The sequence below is a fragment of the Vidua chalybeata genome, chromosome 14 (assembly GCF_026979565.1).
Source record: "Vidua chalybeata isolate OUT-0048 chromosome 14, bVidCha1 merged haplotype, whole genome shotgun sequence".
Taxonomy (NCBI): domain Eukaryota; kingdom Metazoa; phylum Chordata; class Aves; order Passeriformes; family Viduidae; genus Vidua; species Vidua chalybeata.
The window spans coordinates 9,840,814-9,854,948 of NC_071543.1; the positions used below are offsets into that span (position 1 = coordinate 9,840,814).

Here is a 14,135-nt window from a genome sequence, read left to right on the forward strand (position 1 = left end):
TCTGAAATAAGTGCTGCTTTTTTCTGATTAGCACAAAATCTGCTAGACCAATGTTTGTCAAGTTTCTCAGGTAGACAGTGGTGAGCTTATAGAAATTGGCATCCTCAAGAAAATCTGTTGATTCCTCGAACAAGACTTGTCACTGCCATAACCCTTCCCCTGGCAGAGCCACTACCAGTATAAACCACAGAAAGAGATTTCAATGTCTTTATGACATTTTCAAGTCTAGTAGAATTCTTTAATGTTTGTGGTCTTGGATGATGTGCTGAAAAGCATCTGTAACTTGGTGCTTTTTGGTTCACTTATTAAGAATACAGAGAGCTTCATTCCTTGACAAAAAAATAGATAATACAATATTTTTTTTCTTGCAGTTCCAAGCATGCTCTTCAAGTTTCGACCCAAAACTCTCTATTTTTTTCCATCAGAGCACACTGAAAATTACTCTGGTTTATGTTCTGAACTCCTCCATCCCTTCCTGTGTGCTTTTGTTTAGACTGGAGGCCCCATTATTGTTTTAGCTTACTGACTTCCTAGCAGATTTCAGTTGCTTCCTAGGCTTTCCTGAATATAAAGTGACTTTTACACTCAAAGTCAATAAACTCAACATTGCCCTGTGAAGTTATTCTTCCACTGCTGGCAGATGCCTGTTGTCTCCAGGATTCGGGGAATGTGGAAAGCACACACTGACCTGTAGCCATGCCAGCTCTGCTGGAGCCGAGGGTCCTAGATTATTGTTGCTAGCTATCTACAGTTGCCCTTGGCTCATCTTTACAAAAACTAGCCTGCTCTGATTTCCCAGTTGCAGAGGATAGATTTGTTAATATTTTTTGCTCAGCCAAGCAATTCTCTTGCTCAAGGTCAGGCAAGGATTTTCAGATGCCAGAAAAGCCCATTTCATTAGATGTGTTTGTTCTGTAGAAGGGCTTTTGCTTTCTTTTCAAAGTCAGTGTTTTATGCTGCCGTTTACTGGGCATTCACACAGAGCTCTGTTGAGAAAGCAGTAGGCTTGGCTGGGGATTGGTCTCACACCCATCAAAATCAACAACAAAACTCGAGGAGCTCCCCTGCTCCCTCCAGGAGCACCCCTGAGGTGCAGTTTGCCCAGAGGAGGTGCAGTTTGATAGACTTCAGAGTGTTGGTACGAACAGAAAATAGAAAGTCAAAATATGAAATGAAAATATCTGACAGCATGTTGATCCTATAGCATTCAAATTTTAACACAAGTGAGAGCCATACAGTGATATGATGACTCTGTATTTATTCAGACCAACCTTGTTAGAAAGACAAAGAAGTGTCTTTGTTGAAGGTTAAAACACCTTTATCTTGCTTTAAATGCAAGCAACACATCTGCTAAGTCATAAAGTGGATGTTGAAGAAGATTGTTGGATATATTATCATCTCCTATTAAATCTGTTTCTGATTAAGTATGTGATTTAGCCAATTTGGACATCTAAGTTGCTGATAAAAACAATTAAATGTCAATAGCCCAATTTGAAGTTTTATTTAGGTGCTTAATTTAGATGTACTTCAGTGCTTCAATTTTAATCATAAGCTTAGATATTTTAGTAACTTAATTTCACCCACAAATGTTGCTGCAAGTTTGTCCATGAAGAAATGTGGATTTCTGAAAAAAACTATTATTTCTTTTATTTTTCATACTTGACAATGGACAGAGGAGGAATAGCTTTATTTTCACTTTCCAAATTTGCCTTCATAGTGCAAACATCTGTAGAGAAGACTGTAATTGTCTGGTCACTGGGATAGAGCCTGAATCAAGGTGTGTATTCATGCTGCAGGAGTGTAGTTATAATTATGCCCTTTCTGGATCATTCTGGTGTTGCAACCAATAAATGAAAATTAAATATCCTAAACCACTTGGAAAACTATTGTAGGGCTTAAAACAGAAGTTAGACAACCATAACAAGTACATTTTTTCACTACTGCAGTGGGGACACTTAAGAGAACTGGGTAAATTTCAGACCTTGTTACTGGGGACTGGTTAGTGAGTGTATGTCCCACCTGGGGTGACCAGGCAGTGCTGACAATAAAGGGCTGTTAGAGGGAGCAGCTGCACAGTGTGGATCACACTGCACTGATTACTACTAATTGTAGTAACTTTCTTCTGCCTGGTCTGCAGGGAAGACTGTCCTGCTCTTCCCTTTTCACTTAGTTTGTAGGTTCTCACTGAGTGAGGATTTGGTGAGGTGATACAGTGTTAATGACTGAGATAAATAACCCTCCTGGACTAAGCATGTACGTTAATGCTTTATTGAATGTGACTGTGTCATAATCAGCATGTCTTCACATTGATTACATCCCTCCTGTGCCCTCTGATAATAAATGTGCTGCTTTATTCTCAGAACTGCTCAATTTCCTGAAGTTTCCATTCTTTCCATTTTAGATGGCTTGACAGACTGTGTAGACCCTGACTGTTGTCAGCAAAGCAACTGTTACTCAAGTCCTCTCTGCCAGGGTTCGCCTGATCCCCTTGACCTTATTCAGCACAGCCAACCACCCTTCTCTCAGCACCCTCCAAGGCTCTTCTATGATCGAATCAGATTCCTTATTGGGAAGGAAAGCACTCATGTAATCCCAGGAGATGTCTCCTTTGAGAGCAGGTGAGTCTTCTTTTAAATGAAAGACTTTTCTGAATATTGAGAACTGCAATTAAATTGTTTAACCAGGAAAAAATAGGATACCTGGTTAGCTGAGAATTCTTCACCCGTGCTCATAAAATACTTAAGAGGATAGCAAACTTTAAACTCCCAACAGCTGAGGATCTTGGTTATGAGATTGTTGTTGCTACCTATCTGGTTGGTGGAAGTGTCCCACCAACACACTCTACTGCTCTTATTAACAAGACTGACTGTTGTAAAATCAGCAGGGGATGTTCAGCCCTTCCCATTGTGCATACCTAATGGCAGGATGCAGAATGACAAGTTGGATTCATATCTGCTGTCTTCAGTTACCTGTCTGCCCAGTACAATTTGATTGGTATTTACAGTGCAATGAATTTGTGTCATTTGCATATAATCCAGACACATAATTTAAAAGCTTCCTTGGTTTTGCTACACCTTGATAAAGCAATGTGGAGTTTACTGGTTTGTGCTGCAGGTTATTATGCAAAGAGTAGAGTGATGCCTGAGTATTTGTGAGATTGGCTTTGCCCTTTAACAGGAAGGAGCTGTGCAGTAGAAAAAAAGGCACTTACTTGCTCAAAAAACCTGGTAACACATATTTTCTTGAACATTTGGAATAGAGGGGCACATAAGTTTTTATGCTGCAGTTCACTTGGGAAGCTATAACTTACATGCTGACAAAGAGATCCACAAATCATCCACATCACCTGACTATTACCCTGTCAACTAGGCCTATGCATTAGATAAACCATGTTCCAGAAATAAGCACATAAGAATTTATTTTCGCAGTGCATAGCACTTAGTTTACAACCTCAACACAATCCTGCACACAAATTCAGTGCACTTTTTTCTTCAGCATTAATTTTTAATAAAGTAAATTTGTAAACAGTCATTATTGATCTGAAATACCTAAACATTTAATCACTATCAATAATGTAACAGGATGTTATAAATATGTAGAGCAATAGGCCATGAAGATGAACTCCATGAGAAGCATCCACCACTGGTGGGTCTCTTGGAGCATTGCACTTATGAATGAGGCCACTGTACTTGGGGCAGGGTCCTTGGCTGGCTCTGTGTGCAGTTTAAACCAAAATTCACCACTGAAAAATTTTCCTCATCAAAATGCCTCACAGAGGGGAGTTTCCAGAGAGGAGGTGAGTGCTCAAGTTGCCTGTACAGTGTTCTGTGACACTGCAAATGTTAGCAGCCAGATTGTACATAATCCCATCAACGCGCTTTTATAGATATAAGGAATTGATCTTTTAAAGCTATCATTGATGGGATTTAACTTGGATTTAAAAGCTTTTTCTGAGTATTTCATTTCTTTACCCTGATAACTGCCATGCCTTTGAAGGCTGAAGAGCAGCGAAGTTCCATGTGGGAGCAGCAGCCCACCCTCACCATGGCTTCTGACTTCTGCTGCTGAGGATTCTGCTGGCATTGGTGTATCACTGACACCCAGACACCATTTCCTCCCACTGTAGACAAATTCATCGTTAGTTTGAGAAGATCATTGGGATTCAGATGAGGATGGCTGCATCTTTGGAGTCAGGGCAGTGCCTGGAGACTCGTGGCAGGCTGTGTCTCTGAGGTTTGTCAACAGTAATCTGCAATGTACTGGGCACCCCAAAGGGTTCCTCAGTCCACACTTTGCTTGATCCTTGAGTCTTCCAGGCTGTTGAAATATTGTTCATCCATAAGTCAAATACTATTAAGAACTGCTGGAATTTTACTCAAGGATGAGAGATAAGCAGGGTCTCTGAAAGAGGCAATAGCTAAACTGTGGTGCTTCTGTTTAGAAATCTTCCTCTGACATTGCCAATCTGACTGTCATCTTGTGTCAGTTCTTCTCCTGGGAATTAAGATTACTGAAAAAAATATAGAAAGACAACTGCTGCTACAGTAAAAAACATCAGAAATCTGTGATCCAGCCTATGTGGAAAGAATGCTTGAGGGGTTTTAATCTCCTTTGGGCTATTGCTGAAAAGGTTGTGTCTAGGCAGATGATATTAACTCATGGCTGCCTGCAATGCCACTGATTTTATAACACTGATGGTTCAGCATGTAATGTTGGAAGGATTGGATGTAATAGTGGCATATATTTATGTCAGAGCACTGCCATCCATTCCCACTGGTGCTCCAATTTTGCAAAGCCCTATCTGCCTTTTTCTTTTTTTTTTTTTCATTTCCCTTTACAAGACATCTCGGAGGCCATTAGAAGCATTAAGGGAGAGACATCTATCCAGTGTTTTCAGTCTTCCGATTCAAATGACATTGTGCAGTGTTTTGATATACCACAAGTCGGTGGAACTCTAATATGGGTGATGTTTGCATGATGTTTTGTCTCTTGCTGGAGACAAAATGATGTTGATTAGATCTTGGAAAGCTATCAAAATGGTGAAGAGTATCTCTGTCCTTCAGACTGCAAGTGTTTGGTCTCCACCATATCCTGGAATTTTCTAAAGAATCTGAAATACTAAAAATAATTGTTCTGACAGCTGCTTGAGACATCTATCCCTCTGCATTTGCATCTTGGGCTTTAGCTTAGGTCTAATATTTAAACATTTGACTTATACAGTACAGTCAGGATGTTGCATGAGCCGTGGGTAAAGACCACACCAAAAATAATGTCAAGGGGCTACATGTTTGCAAAACATTTTATTTTTTGTTTTGTCAAAGCTATGTCATATGCACTGGGTTTTCACAAATTCCCACTTGAACTGTGACATGCTGAAAGGCAGATTAGAGACATTCTGGATAAATGAAAATGTACTTGCTTACATCAGGCATGGTTTTAACCTACTGCATGTAGCAGAGTGTAGCAGATTATAATGTTTTTGTCAACTTCTGTTCTCAGGAAAGTTTTTTGCTTGTTTCTTTGCTGAGGTTTTGTTGTTGTTGTTTCAATGCATGCTGCTGGCAAGCTATTTGACTCACTGCAAATTGCCCACGAAAAGGGTCCAGTGTATGGTACTGAATTAATTACCCTTCAAATGCTGCTTACAGCAACATTGTCAGCAGGAAGAAACGAATGTACCTCACTAGCCGTCAGCTTCATTTCTCTCATTGAAGATTTAAATCAGAAATGTAATACAGTAAATGACATCTTCTGGTAATGTGACACTTGCAAACTCACAAGCTGCTTGACAGAGTTCCATATCTGAGCCTAATGTCTCAGCCTGAGGTGCTTATTGGAGACTTAACATTCAAAACAAAACCAAAAAAATAGCAGGTAAGTAGCAGCAGAGCAAGGCAAAATGGTGGTACAATAATAAAATGCTTTACAAGTACTGGAAGAATACATCTGAAATTTAAACTTCAGTTCATATTTTAAATTAGAGATGTCAAACTGCCTGACAGCAGAGACCTGAGATCCACAAAGTAGTGAGTTCCTCAGTTACTTGTGGAATGACCCATGAAGCATTGACAGAGGAATCCTACTTCTTTTGGGCCACCTGCAACCCCCTGGGAATCTCATCTTCCTCTCAAAAAGCCAACTGCTCCCTCTGGAGTTGCAGATTTAGTACAGCTTGCCAGGGGACTGGGAATATTTTTAATGCATTTGAAAACACTAAGGCAGCTTATCAGGGACATGTTCTTGCCCAGCTTCACCAAATTAGAAAAGACATTTTTGCACTTACTTTCAGGTTAAAACAGCTTGGAAAGCCTTAGGTCTGAGATTATGCAATCATCACAAATAGGTGGCTGTTGGACAGATAGTACAAGTTATCCCCCGTGAGAAAGCAAAGCAGGGCAGTCACAAGAGTGTGGAATAAGTCTTAGAGGCAGAAAGTACAGTGCACTGAGGAGACATCATGATCTTTAGAGGTTTCTCTGCTCAGATGAAGAGAAGCAGTGAGTGGTAGCAAGGCCTCCAGCTCATCAGGGAAGAGGATGGATGTTGAAGCAAGGAAGCGTGAAGTGGCAGTTGCCTAGGAAGGGACATCACTGCAGGGAACATGCTCTAAAAGCTCTGTGAGGGAAGGAATTAAGTGAGGTGTTCTTTGAGCAGCAGAACTGCAGGGAACCTGCATGCCAGCATGCCTGGGGATGTGGGATGTGCTCTGTGAGCTGCCAGGGCACTGGGAAACAAGGGGAGCTGGCTGCAGGCTGGGGCTCTTGGTTACCTCCTTGGTAAGGAGCCTTGGAGACTCGTGCTGGTCGTGAAGTAACTGAAAAATGTTTTCATAGCTGCAGTAAATGCCAGAATTAAAGCTAATTCTGATCCAATGCTTAGTCAAAGATTTAGTAGGTTCTGGTAATTCAAAAAGAGGCCAGAGAAGACTCTTCAACTTAGAGTAGGTCATAAAGAGACCTTAAATAATGAGGATAAATGTAGGAGCACAGAGGCAGGCTTAGGACATTTAAAATCTAAGAGATTAGAAAGACAATCCAGTACAGATAAATGTAGAATAATGAGGTTTATGTGTCTTTATCACATACTGTAAATATGAGTGGCTTGTAAAATATGATGAATAAAAAAGGAGAATGTTGAAAGATAAGTCTCTTAATATTATTTATGAATAATGGGAAGTAAAGTGAATGAGTAAAGGAAAGAAAGAACATGGATGAAATAATGGAGATTTTGATGAGCTTTTATCATACAAATCTGTGTGCTTGATAAAATACGAGGACGGAGTAGTGTCAGAAGACAGGTCTGTGTGGAATGAACAAACAGGAGTGCAAGAATAATGCACTGAATAATGATTACTCCCAGGGGTCTCACTCTCACACCTAAGTGTGTTGTAAATATATGGAGTGCACTAATAAAGGTATTAAAAAAGAAAATGCACATTTGTTGAGTTAGAAATATGGGAAAATAATATAAACATGTATTTTCTGCTCTAAGAAATCAAAGAGTAATTTGACCTGGCTGTTCTCTTGAGTGACTCTTGTGAGTCTGTTGAAACAAACAGGAGCTCAGTTGCTTCAGTGGAGCAGCAGATTTTGGGCTACAAATAGGGCCACAACCACTTTCCTTACTGTAGAAAACAGAATAGGTGATAAATCAGAACTCTTGTTTTGCATATTGGCAGTAATGCAGCATCTCCCATTCCTCTAGGATTTATCAGCATCTTTTCGTGGCCTGGGAGCATGGAATTCCTATTAGCAACTGTGGTGAATGGTGTACTGGCAAAGAGGTTAATTTTTACCAGTTGTGTTTCCTCAAGTCATAGCCAGATGGGTTTGATGATATCATGGTGATAAATCAGTGTCCTGTTAGTGGCTTGGGAGAATGGGATCTTAAGAAGCATGTCAAAATTTTCAGAAATTTATGTTCTCCAGTTTCTGCATATGATTTCATTGGATCATGGATCATTGGATCAATTAATCTCTCTAGGTATATTTTTTAAATTCATATGTAGACTCCTAAATAACTGTTGTCTGAGGAGCTATTAAATTTTTTCCTTTAGATCACACATTCACTGTGCAGTGGATGTCTGTTGAGGTTTGCCACAAATTTTCAAATTGAGAAAGAAACATAACTGCCTAAATTTATACTTGTCATTTATATTGAGTAATTAATGCCAGTTAACTTCATAAGTATTGTATGGGCTTTGAGCCTAAATGTCTTAATGCTACCAAAAGACTTCTGCATACACTGTTCACTTCATTATGATCTCAAACCGCAGTTCCAGGAAAAAGCTGCAGTAGTTTCATGAGTTTCCAAGATCTGGGTTGGTTCAGCCAGTGGAGGTGTGGTGTAGCTGACAGCCTGGAGCAAAAATACTGGGAGGAATTTCAGTGGAATGTAGCTGTGTAAGCACTTAGAAAATCCCACTAAGTCCTAATCTACATCATAAGGATATTTTACATCTTACTTTTCTCATCCTTAGGAGACCTGATTACTGTATGTTTCTTTATTCAGATAGGTAAGAGGCTAAAGCTAAGAAAAAGAGTAATTTCTTCACCATTTCTGTGACTAAGGTGAAAGCAGTGGTCTGAAAGGACAGCAGTAGGGGTTCAAATTGGACAGCAGGAAGAACTTGCCATGAGTAGAGCACTCATATACAGAGGCATTGGAATGGGTAACTTGGTGAGCTTATAAAGTTAGACAAGCATCTGTCTGGACTGATGTAGGCATAGTTGATCTAACCCGAGGCAAAGGAATGGACAAGATAAAGTCTTGTATTTCCTTTCAGCTCTCATTTTCTATGATTCTGTGATCCTCTTAGCCTCCGATTAGACACACTTAGTAATGAGTTCACTTTCCTGTCCATTGACTTTGATGTCTTCTGCTGTGCTGCCATGTTCCAACCTCTTCACTGGAATGTGAGGATAAAGTGGAAAGTGGGTGCAAGTCTGATGCATCCCAGAGGGAATTTAGAAGAGCATCACATGTAATGGGGGATTGAGAAAAATATATGTTACACTTGATTAGGCACCCTGTGAATTTACCTATATAACTTTCTGAAGTTCACTGAAGCCCATGTGTCTCACTGCTGCCTGATCACATTAGTTCAGCTTTTTTCTAATAGGCAGCAATGCCCTATACCTGCCTATACCTAGCAGCAGAGAATGAGGTTTCATTCTCTCCTTTCACAAACCATCACTCCCTAGAGCTGCAGCAAGCTAAATCACACTATCAGTGAAACCTTTGCAGTGCCGTTCAGTGGCAGAACAAATAGTACCCTAAAGTATGTGAGGAAACAGAAATATATTCTCTAGACCAACAGTTCATGGGAGAGTCTGTGTGTCATCCTTATGGGAGAATGCTTTTTCAAATCAATCTTTTGGGCTTATATGATTTCTCTTCCAAAAATCAACAGTCACTCTGATATCAGGGTGGTTCTGTCTGTCTGGAACCAAAACCCAGCCCAGTTTCTGAAATCAATGCCCTTCTCATCCTCCTCGTGTTTGTAACATGTTGTCTTCTACTCTTCTTGTTACAGACGGGCGTGTGTCATCCGAGGCCAGGTTGTAGCAATCGATGGAACACCTTTGGTTGGAGTGAACGTCAGTTTCCTGCACCACAATGAGTATGGATACACCATCAGTCGACAGGATGGAAGGTCAGGCTTTCATGTATTATCCTCCACTGGTTTAGGTTTGTGTAGTTAAGGCCATCTGCCAACTTCTATTCATGTACAAAATTTTCATAGACATCACAGTTCAGTGTGGCTTGAGGACGACATCTGGCCGCCTGCTCTGAGAGCACAGTTGATTGGAGCTCTCTGTAGTGAAGGGACCAAAGAAGAAAGAGAAGAAAAAAACCTGAACTGCAACAAAATTACAGTGACATTCAAACTCCTGGAGTCAAAATGTGCCAGGTCTTCTTGACATTGGAATATTTTCACGAGTCAGGTTTTCCAGGAAATATCCAGTCTTCCTGCAATTTTTTTTGTTGTTAAGTGCGAATCATCCAAGTAGTTTATTGAGGTGTCAATGAAGTCAAATCCTTTAGTTCATCACCTGAGGCACACAAGGAAAAGTGGGAACAGACTCTTTCCAAAGACAGATGGTTAAATTGCTGTTCCATAACCAGCCCTGGCTTCCCCTTCTTCCCCACCCTCACAGGACTGAGTTCATTTCTCAAAGCAGGTGAGGTTTCAATATATTCTATATTACACTCCAGGGCTGGCCATCCATTTGCAATAGGGTCATGACTTGCTCCTGAACTTCAATTAAGCTCTTAAGGGCTGTTTAAGACTTCATCTTCCTTGGCTGGATTGTGAATTACAAGAAATCTGAAGCTGTCTTCTAGCAGGGAAGAAGTGGTGCAATTTGTCACTGTTTCCACAGTTTTTGGTTTTTTTTGGTTTTTTTTTGTTTTTTTTTTTTGTTGTTGTTGTTGTTTGGCTTTCCCAATTTATAAAAGTAAGGAGCGTGCATATTTATTTCACCTTAGTTTATTGACTTTCAAATCACACTAGTGAAAGTTGGTAATTATCATTTCCTCCTTATGCTAGCCTGGATAAAGTTGTTGCATTAAAATATGCTACCTGTATTTTGCTGTGAATGTAATCGGTGTCATTTGGGAAATGTGATGAGATATGCATAATTAAGTCTGACTTCTTATCACAGTTTGTTACCATCAAAAACCTCCATAATAGATGCATTCAGTAATACAGAGAGTGAAGTAGCTATTTCCATATTACCTTGTGTTTCCTGACTGTGGATGTCAGAAACTCTGGAAATTGAGACTGTACATCATACCTTCTATGTCCCACTGTTTTGCAGCCCAGATGTGCCAAAGATTCTTCACAGTTAGCTCCCAGAGGATCACCCTCTTTGTGTTCAAGAGCTGAGTCAGTTCTCAGTGCAATTAATCACCATCTTTCCCAAAAAATTCATATCCTGTGCAGGGAGGTCATATGCTCAGTGTACTCAACCTTTTCCTCCTGCTGCTTTTAGAAGAAGGGAAAGGGTTATGTTAATAGAGCTAAGGCCTAACAGGCTTTAAGCCTTATTCTGCATGCTCTTCCTGCATAGATGATGAGTGGCATCCTTTTTCTGGGATAGGAATGTCTTTTCATATAAACCAGAGCAACTGGGTTGACACTTCTGTTACAGATGGCTCATTAGTATTGATGGTAGCTGATAAATAGAGGGGAGAGAGGCCAAGTAACAGTGAAATTCTGTGCCTTGGTGTTGATGCATACAGGGAGAAAGCACACAGAGGTAAAGCTTCCTTGTGGATATCAAGGTGTACAAGGAATGTACACTTGAATGATTTCGCATATTAAATTAAGAGCTATAATAACGAACATAAAGTTTTTGTTTGTGATGCATTGAAAGGTGTGGTAATGTGATGGAAAAAAACAAAAAGAAACAAATATTTGTTTTCTCTTTTCCAGTTTTGACCTTGTGGCTGTTGGAGGAATCTCTGTCACTCTAGTTTTTGACAGATCTCCTTTCATATCTGAAAAAAGAACACTTTGGTTGCCTTGGAATAGATTTATCATTGTAGACAAAGTCGTGATGCAAAGAACAGAGTCGGACACACCATCATGTGACATCAGTAGTTTTATCAGTCCCAATCCAATTGTACTCCCTTCCCCCTTGACAGCATTTGGAGGGTCCTGTCCTGAAAGAGGAACTGTTATTCCAGAACTTCAGGTAATGAAAAGGCTTCTAAATTAAAAAGACTTCTAAATTGTTGCAGAACCAGGTTTAGACAATCTTCAAAGACAGTGAGCAAGTAACTGCTGTAATGTCATTCACTTGGCAGAATACCACCAATGCATATCTATTTGGCACTGTTTAACAAGATTCTGTTGTCTTTATTCTTTCTTTACTTTTTAATATTTAAAAGTGCTTTATTTCTTACCTTCAAGTAGAAGAAAGGGGGAAATGCTAACATGAATTATTATTGAAATCCTGATTTGTTGGTAGTGATGCACAAAACCATTCCTACTTGCAGATGAACAGTACAACTTCCCAAACATCAGTGTGAGATGCTTTGAACATTCCTAGGGGCGTTTCATCCATTCACACACAGCTTTATGTCAGATTCTTGGGCTTTATTACGTTGATTGCTTATTACCAAGGTAGAGAGAGCAATTTTAATATGATCCTTAGGACTTCTTTTTTAATTTCAATGTATTTTTTCTTGACACTCCCTTAAGTGTTAAAAGTAATTTCTAATTAACCTTGTAATTAACTGTTGTTTTACATGGGACTTAAAAGACGATGTGAGAGTTGAGCACACAACAAAACACAGCTCAGGTCATATTAATGCCCTTAATTAATGCCCTTTAGTATGTTGTTGAGCAGTTAGTTTTTAAAGGATATGACCTCTTCTGGGTTCTCTTTTAATTTCACCAAGCAAGCCTGGAATATACCTTGAGGGGTACCCATATCCTCATAAAAGTGTTGCTACTTTATTCTACATGTGAGACACCTCTGCTTGAACTGAATTATGTTTAAACACTTCATAACTATTATCATGCTTCATCCAGTTGATGGTCATAGCATTGCTTCACAGAATGTACTAAGTGAAACTAATGAACATAAATTAAGAATAACTGCTGCACACCAGTAAGGAAAAACTGGGTCACAGTGCTCCACATGAGGTATGCCTTGGTCTTCTTTGAACAGTGGGGTACTCAAAGATGCAGTCTACTCAGAAACCCTTCCCCAGTTATTTCCTTTTTTTTTTTTTTTTTCCCATTGGAGGTTTCTTAGAGTGTTGAGTTTCGTTGTATGGTTCTGGGAATTGAGCAAAAATTAACTGAGAATAATAGGAGACAGAGATACATTAGCATGTATTAATGTATGAATATTTTTCCTACTTTTCTATTAAAAAAATGAAAAGGAATGTCAGATGTATGACAGAGAGGGCAGCTGGGATGTCAGCAGGAAAGAAGGGGAACACTGCAAACCAGGAACAATAAGGGAGCAGGATTTCCCTGGCAACACTACATTTCATATGTTGAAATGACAAGTGCTGGCAGGCCTCCAGCTGTACTGCAGCAATGCTGTGACAGTGATACTGTTGCAGTGTGTAAATAAAATTGGTTGAAAGTTAAGTAATCTATTGTTAAATAAGGCAAATTTAAAACTGGAAAATACAAACAAAACAGTGTGTCTTTTTCCAAGCATGATGGTTGATTCATGGTTGATTCATTAGTACAGAAATGCACTAACATCGTTAACCTTGTTAACCACAGTCTAGTTTTCAGGTGGCTTTTGAGTGACTGTGGTAGCATCCTCCAAGAAGCTGTTCTCATCTCTTGCCTGTTCTTCCTCACAGTCTGTCCCAGAACAGCTCTTTTCTCTCAGGAGCTAAATCCCTTTTTGTAGCTCCAAAGCCCATATCATTCAAAAGGTCAAGGCCAAATTTCTCTTTTCACCTAACAAGCTCAGAGCCTTTGCAGTCCTTCTAGTTGCTGAGGGCCCATCTCCATTGCAGTGGGAATTGAAACCACCCCGCAGTGGACATATCCAAGCTGGCTTTAATCCAGGTGGTTCAGACAGCAGCACTGACAGCAGGGCCCTGGGATTTGAGTTTGTTTGCACTCCCTGGGGACTTACCTGTGAGCGAGATGACTCTGATGCTCAGGCTGTTTCATCCTCACTGCTGTGTGTCCCCAGTTAGCTTGCTAGGTTCCTAATGCTGCTCCTTCATATGCTGTGCCCCTTCTTGCTGGAGCTTGGCCTGACTGCACAGATGGTTCAGCAGGAAGGGTTGTTGCCTTTCTTAACACTCTCCATGTTAAAGTTATTGTCTCCAAAGCAAGATGTATCTTAACATCATAATGTATATGATAGAAGGTGTGTGTATATTTAAAAAAAAAAAAACTGTATTCCAGTTAAGAGCACTTACTAAGTAAACCAAGTAATAAAGAAAAAGTAAAGCTGTACAGCTTGTATGTAAGAATATGTGCACAGATGCAGTATTTGCTCCCCAGTGTAGATAAGAGTAAAGCATCACAGGAAGAGGCTCTTTATCAAACAGACAGCCTGCCATCCAGTAAGTTGACCACACAGTGTCTGATGTTGGACATTTTGTCGTGTGCCTGACTATTGCATTGCTGAAATGAACCCAGT

The 14,135-nt window shown here is 39.9% G+C and overlaps 1 protein-coding gene across 1 annotated transcript in view; it reads left to right on the plus strand.

Annotated features, from left to right (window-relative positions):
* TENM1 (teneurin transmembrane protein 1) overlaps positions 1 to 14,135 on the plus strand; it is a 304,289-nt gene that overhangs the window by 222,337 nt on the left and 67,817 nt on the right. Inside the window, exons 15-17 of the mRNA XM_053955867.1 lie at positions 2,402 to 2,618; positions 9,536 to 9,655; positions 11,441 to 11,702. Coding sequence (XP_053811842.1) covers positions 2,402 to 2,618; positions 9,536 to 9,655; positions 11,441 to 11,702 — 599 coding nt within the window. The remainder of the gene's footprint in view (positions 1 to 2,401; positions 2,619 to 9,535; positions 9,656 to 11,440; positions 11,703 to 14,135) is intronic.